Here is a 7,071-nt window from a genome sequence, read left to right as displayed (position 1 = left end):
GTGGTGGATGTGGTGTGTGGTGGTGGATGTGTGATGGGTGTGGTGTGATGGGATGTGTGTGATGGGTGTGGTGTGATGAGTGTGGTGTGTGGGGGGGAGTGTATTTGTGTGTGTGTGGTGGTCCCGTACAAAGGACGGGTCAACCACTAGTTAGTAATAATAAAGGAAGGACGGACTAAAAAGTAAGAAGTAGGTAGGTACGTGTTCAAAGAAATGCCAATTTTTTATTACCTACATATTTTCGATGTAAAAAAAAAAACAACCATGTCGGTAAAAGTAAAGAAAAACATCGATTCCTTTATATATTCTAATTTCCAAAAAAATGTCGACAAAAGATCGAGCTTTGAGAGAGTTATGATCGAAAATTTCTAATAATAATAAAAAGATTTCCTTTTCTTCCTTTCCTTTATATATTCTAATTTCCAAAAAAATGTCGACAAAAGATCGAGCTTTGAGAGAGTTATGATCGAAAATTTCTAATAATAATAATAATAATAATAAAAAGATTTCCTTTTCTTCCTCCCTATCCTTAACTAAAAAAACATCGAGAAAAGATCAAACTTTCAGGGAACTTACGTAGGTAATCGGATCGGCCAAATCCCACTTCCTACGAAATAAATGGTGACGTGAAGGTTGTTACCGTAAATGGTGTGAAGGTAAGACGTACCTAACCGTAGGTGAGAGACTGTCTGAAGATTCTGAAGCCCGCTCGAGTCACAGTCATTCCACAACTTCTGATCAGGAAATAACTGACAACAGTAGTAAATAACAGGAAAAAACACAAGAATAAGAAGAAGGGGAAAAAGAAAAAGAAGGAGAATGAGGAGGAGGAGAAGAAGGCGAAGAAGAAAAAAGAGGAGGAGAAAAAGAAGAAAAAATGATGATGATGAAAAAAACATGATGACCAGGGGAAAAACGTTTAAAAGGGGTAAAAAATTATGACGGGGAGTAAAAAAAAACTATACCTCCCATTGGATTGCCATCATTGCACACAGATCTGCAATGATAACCAGTGTCCTTGGGAGGATACATGTGATAGCGTGACTAACCCCTACTTGGAAAAACCACTTGTGAAAATTGCCTCCACTTAAGTACCCACCCAGAGATAATGGATGAAAAAATTGAGGGACAGTTTGAAAAAAAAATAATAATAATAGCTCAGCTCAGCCCTAAAGGGGATTAAAAAAAAACCTACCTCAGCTTAGTTACCTCAGGACTTTATCTTTCAGGCCAAGTGGTTCAAACTAGAGCATAGAGGTTCGCTATAGGATGTAGACCAAAAGTGTCCGCGGGCCGATTTTGGTGAAATGTACGGTTCGGCCGCTATTAAGCACAAAAGTTTTGGAATAGGATGTAGACCAAAAGTGTCCGCGGGCCGATTTTGGTGAAATGTACGGTTCGGCCGCTATTAAGCACAAAAGTTTTGGCCACTTGTGAAAATTGACTCCACTTAGGTACCCACCCAGAGATAATGGATGAAAAAATTGAGGGACAGTTTGAAAAAAAAAATAATAATAATAATAATAGCTCAGCTCAGCCCTAAAGGGGATTAAAAAAAAAAACCTACCTCAGCTTAGTTATCTACCATTTAGAGTTATTAGAGTTTAATGGATGAAAAAATTGACAAACAAAAAATGTTTCCCGCCGACTTACACATTTACGCCGACTTGGGCCCTGTTTCCCGAAGGTACGGTTCGGCCGTTATTCCGGACCAAAGTTCCGCTATTTAGGGCCATACGGACGTTCGCTTTTCCCAGGACTTTAGTTTTCGCCAAAAGTCGCTCGGACTTGGCACAGGGATTCTATAAACTATGTAGATCAAAGATATCGTTGGGCCCTGTTTCCCGAAGGAACGGTTCCAAAAATATCCTTGGGCCCTGTTTCCCGAAGGAACGGTTCGGCCGTTATTCCGGACCAAAGTTCCGCTATTTAGGGCCATACGGATTCTATAAACTATGTAGATCAAAGATATCCTTGGGCCCTGTTTCCCGAAGGAACGGTTTGGCCGTTATTCCGGACCAAAGTTCCGCTAGTTAGGGCCATACGGGAAAAAAGTTCAAAAGGAACTAGCGCTTCTCACGACTTTACCTTTAGCCACAGGTCGCTCAAATTTTGCAGACAGCTTCCATAATTAATGACGATCAAAAGTGTCCGCGGGCTGGACCTCGAGAAATATACGGTTCGGCCGCCATTTAACGCCAAATCTTTGAAAAAGCTCAAAAAGTAAAAGTGTCCGCGGGCTGGACCTCGAGAAATGTACGGTTCGGCCGCCATTTAACGCCAAATCTTTGAAAAAGCTCAAAAAGAGTTCGCAATGCTCAGGCCTTTAGATTTCAGCCAAAGTCGCTCTAACTTGGCACAGAGATTCGATAAATTATGTATTATTGTTCTACTTTATTAATCTCAGGTATGAAATCATGTTCGGCATTCAGTTCTGGGCATTCCTCATGAGTAGCGTTATCCACCGGGCTGGACCTCGAGAAATGTACGGTTCGGCCGCCATTTAACGCCAAATCTTTGAAAAAGCTCAAAAAGAGTTCGCGATGCTCAACCCTTTAGATTTCAGCCAAAGTTGCTCGAACTTGGCACAGAGATTCGATAATTTATGTATTATTGTTCTACTTTATTACTCTCAGGTATGAAATCATGTTCGGCATTCAGTTCTGGGCCATGCTCATGAGTTGCGTTATCTACCTGGCTATCGACGCTTTCTACTTCTCCATTTGTTCTACTTTATTACTCTCAGGTATGAAATCATGTTCGGCATTCAGTTCTGGGCCATGCTCATGAGTTGCGTTATCTACCTGGCTATTGACGCTTTCTACTTCTCCATCATCTATATCTGTTGCGGGCAGCTTCAGCTCATCTACATATCCATGGAAAACATGTTTCCGCCGGAAGGGGACGGATCAGACGGGACTAAAGGACGGGACGGTTCAGACGGGAGAGGACGGGACAGAAGGGTCCGTCTGATCAATGAAATTGACAATGCGAGGCTGTGCAAGATCGCCCGGCTTCATGCTCATGTATTACGGTAAGTTATTTTTTTTTTTTTATTATAATGCCAGCCTAGTTAGTTTGGTTGGTCGCGCGTCTGCTTTGTAAGCGCTATTCTGCCTCGGGCGGGAATCTAAACTGCCCTTCAAGCTAACTAGGCTTGCATTTCTCATGGGTTTATATTTTCAGGCAGTGTCACGCAACTAGGCTTTCAATGTGCGAGTTGCCAGCCTAGTTAGCTTGGTTGGTCGCGCGTCTGCTTTGTAAGCGCTATTCTGCCTCGGGCGGGAATCTAAACTGCCCTTCAAGCTAACTAGGCTTGCATTTCTCATGGGTTTTAATTTTCAGGCAGTGTCACGCAACTAGGCTTTCAATGTGCGAGTTGCCAGCCTAGTTAGCTTGGTTGGTAGTGCGTCTGCTTTGTAAGCGCTAGGCCGCGGGTCCAATTCTCGCCCGGGGCGGATTTCACCCTGACGGATAAAGTTTGTTCGTGGAACGGCTGGCTTTCTCCTATCCTGCCTTCCTTCTCTCTTCGATTTCGGAACGATAAGACCTTAGCAGTTACAGTTCCATCTATGGCTCTGTCAAACCTCTTAGGTGGATTTCACATCTAGACTACAACTTGTAGTATACGGCAGTTTTCATGTTGAGGACTACATAGTCTTATGGGCCTGTTCACACTTGAACTTTAAGTTTAAGTGTGAACAGGCCCATAAACTCCTTGGAACCTGGACCGAATTAAATCACGAGCATGTCAAACGAAAGATAAAACTTGTAGGAGTATATATCTAGGTTCTCTCGCTAGAGTTCTGCACATGCGTTCTCAAGATAAACGGGGTGTATCGTTTTGCCCCACTATATCGTTTTGCCCCGCATTCCCTATTGGGTAAGTATACAAAGAGTACTGACTCTCAACCCGGAGGGGCTGGGTTCGAATCTATTTGACCTACGCAAAATTTCAATGTAATATAATGTGGTCCAAACCGCCCAGGGTTTGGTAGAATTCACCAAGACGTACGTGTTCCTTATAGTGTGTATTCTGCATCAGTTCCTTAACAACTATTTCGGAGAGATTATGAAATATTGGGTAAGTATACAAAGAGTACTGACTCTCAACCCGGAGGGGCTGGGTTCGAATCTATTTGACCTACGCAAAATTTCAATGTAATGTAGGGAAAATCAGTGGTTGAGTGGAAGAGCTCACGTAAGTGAGAAGCGAAAAGTACGAGAATTGCGTAGGTGAAATACCTACCCTATTACTTGCCTCCCTATAGGAAGCTACCCTGCGAAAACCACAAATCACGTCCTCACTCCTTGGAACCTGGACCGAATTAAATCACGAGCATGTCAAACGAAAGATAAAACTTGTAGGAGTATATATCTAGGTTCTCTCGCTAGAGTTCTGCACATGCGTTCTCAAGATAAACGGGGTGTATCGTTTTGCCCCACTATATCGTTTTGCCCCGCATTCCCCTACCCTATTACTTTCCTCCCTATAGGATAAGGAAAGTAAAAGTAGAGAGTCTGTCTGGTAGGGTTTGGTAGAATTCACCAAGATGTACGTGTTTCTCATATTGTGTATTCTGCATCAGTTCCTTAACAATTACTTCGACGAGATCATGAAATATTGGGTACGTTACCAGGTAAAAAGTAATAATAACAGACTCTTGAGTGGAAGTTAACCACTCGGCGAGGTTACGCCGGTATTCTCTACCACCTAACCCTTAGAGCTCCATTATTATGGGGTCAAATTTTCAAATAAAGAAGGATAAAATGCCATACCTCGGCTGGGATCGAACCCACGCCCTCCTGTTTACCAGGTGAGCGTCTTGATCACTACGCCACCAAGGCTTTCCAAGTTTCCAATCTTTTTGTGTTTTCGTTATTTTTTTTCCAGCAATCTCAACTGTCCTACTCAACATATGAAACGCCTTGGTATTTTCGGGATAGGCAATTCAAGAAATCCATTCAAATTATAACAGCACGGACTCGGGTTCCTATCATGTTGAACGGCCTCAAGATGTATGTCCTGTGTTTGGCCTCCTTTATTGAGGTAAGTTAGACCAGCCACTCACTATCAGGTATACCTGACAGCTACATCTGATCAGGTCCGCCTGTCAGGTCTACCTGATAGGTATCTGATGAGCACACACACTATCAGGTAGACCTGACAAGTACGGCTGAAAAGGTCCGTCTATCAGGTCTACCAGATACCTGATAATGAGTGGCTGGCCTTAGGAAGCCAATTTTATGTAGGTACTAATGATTTAAGTTTTCCAATTTTCCTCATAAGAGTTGAGCTCTATCTCCAGAACCCCAACACCTAGAAAGCTGAAATTTGGTAGGAATATTCCTAATATGTTCTAAATGTGCAATAAGAAAGGATTTTGCCTAAATCGAAATCGATCTCGAGTTATGATCAATTTTTCGTGGCGAAGCACTGAAAATCTTTTAATCTGATGTATTATCTACATATTCAGGGTGTTCCCGGCGGATATCTCCGGGAGGGAACTTTTTGTAGCCCTTGACCTGTACTATTTGTCATTTTCGGCTTGACATAGCTTTGTGATACACCCTGTATATCTGTTTTAATTTTCAGTTTATGAAGCGTATATTCTCCTACTACACAGTCCTGCGGGAGATCTCCAAATGAACAATAAGATCATGTTGGTAGTGTTATTTTATTTATTACATGAACTGACCCACGGACACCGAGAAGAGAATGAACGCTGTCGAATATTGGAACACCTGAAATTAAAGATTTCTTTTCAAGAGGTTTCATTATTTCATACCGTTTATATGATTATGCATACTTTTATTGTCTTCACCCGACTAGAGTTGCGCCTACATTTTAGGCTTCTTCATGGGAGCTGACTACTGGGTTGTTGTTGTTGCTGCTAGTGACAGTTGGGTTTCATAACAGAATAGGAGAAAGGAAGCCGTTCCGAGAACGAACTTGCTAAGGTTTTTAGTGACGCAGGATTTACCCTTCAGTCGGCGACAAGCTACCTACATGCTACATGTCTCCTCACATTAACCTGACCCAGTCTGAGAGGGATTGTGAAAAGTCAGCACACGATTGCCCCAGACGGTCACCCATTTAGATACCAACCACGCGCAACGTTGCTTCGGTGATTCATCGGGAACTGGCTGACTGTGCTTCAATGATTCATCGCTGACTATATATCTGACTGTACCTTGTGGGCTGTCCGAAAGATTTTCGTCTCAAGAGGCCAAATCAGAGCCATCTTGAGCAGAAGGATGTTCAAATTCAGATAGTTGTGATTCTGTTTAATGTTAGCCATGATTGAGTTCATTGGGATTTACTTTAGAGGATTTGGTTCGTCTCAGAATGAAAATGGAATTTCCGAGGATTTTATCCGTCTGATGTCTTCGATTGAAGGAAATTCTGGATTCCTAGGGGACACAGGACCTGAAATGGTGAAATTCATGTAGGAAATTTTTGATTGCACGTAGGTATAAAATAATTAGTTTTTGTTACTAATGACCTAATGAGATTAGAAAGAAAGGAAATAGATATTCGAGTTCCGGGTATTTGTAAATTAAAAAAGTAAGAAGTAGGTAGGTACGTGTTCAAAGAAATGCCTATTTTTTATTACCTACATATTGTCGATGTAAAAAAAAAAACAACCATGTCGGTAAAAGTAAAGAAAAAAAATCGATTCCTTTATATTTTCTAATTTCCAAAAAAATGTCGACAAAAGATCGAGCTTTGAGAGAGTTATGATCGAAAATTTCTAATCTTATATTATAAGAACGAGATCCATTCACTCATTCACATTTCACATTTCATAGTTCACACACTGATCGCTCTATCTCTAGAACCACAACACCTAGAAAGCTGAAATTTGGTAGGAATATTCCTTTTATGGTCTAGGTGTGCAATAAGAAAGGATTTTGCGAAAATCTAAACCGATCCTGAGATATGATCAATTTTTGATCGCTAAAATCACCATAAATACACAGAGTGCAGCTGCAGAGACTGCGGGAGAGAAAACTTTTCCTCACTCGCCTAATATTTGAGTTTCGTTTATGTTTTTAGTTTGACAACCA

The 7,071-nt window shown here is 41.5% G+C and overlaps 2 protein-coding genes across 2 annotated transcripts in view; one reads left to right on the top strand and one right to left on the bottom strand.

The window, feature by feature from the left end:
* The first annotated feature begins 2,417 nt into the window (after window positions 1-2,417).
* LOC113471300 lies at window positions 2,418-3,038 on the top strand. Its single transcript, XM_026830357.1, has 3 exons — window positions 2,418-2,485; window positions 2,637-2,723; window positions 2,834-3,038. Exons 1-3 carry the CDS (start codon window positions 2,418-2,420, stop codon window positions 3,036-3,038), a joined length of 360 nt encoding a protein of 119 aa, XP_026686158.1.
* Window positions 3,039-6,373: 3,335 nt separating this feature from the next.
* Window positions 6,374-7,071, bottom strand: part of LOC103518603 — a 4,691-nt gene continuing 3,993 nt past the window's right edge. The window contains exon 5 of the mRNA XM_017447863.2: window positions 6,374-6,430. Within this exon, the coding sequence (XP_017303352.2) occupies window positions 6,374-6,430 (57 nt within the window). The remainder of the gene's footprint in view (window positions 6,431-7,071) is intronic.

Source organism: Diaphorina citri, unplaced genomic scaffold (assembly GCF_000475195.1).
Source record: "Diaphorina citri unplaced genomic scaffold, Diaci psyllid genome assembly version 1.1 scaffold2267, whole genome shotgun sequence".
Classification (NCBI taxonomy): Eukaryota; Metazoa; Arthropoda; class Insecta; order Hemiptera; family Psyllidae; genus Diaphorina; species Diaphorina citri.
This window is presented reverse-complemented; position numbering and strand designations above follow the sequence as displayed.

Bases quoted from the DNA above. Each gene is read 5' to 3' on its own strand.
- LOC113471300 (XM_026830357.1), top strand. From the start codon at position 2,418: ATGTTCGGCATTCAGTTCTGGGCATTCCTCATGAGTAGCGTTATCCAC. The intron at 2,486-2,636 runs GTACGGTTCGGC...TATTACTCTCAG, and splicing joins CGGGCTGGACCTCGAGAAAT to GTATGAAATCATGTTCGGCA. The intron at 2,724-2,833 runs TTGTTCTACTTT...CTACTTCTCCAT, and splicing joins GACGCTTTCTACTTCTCCAT to CATCTATATCTGTTGCGGGC.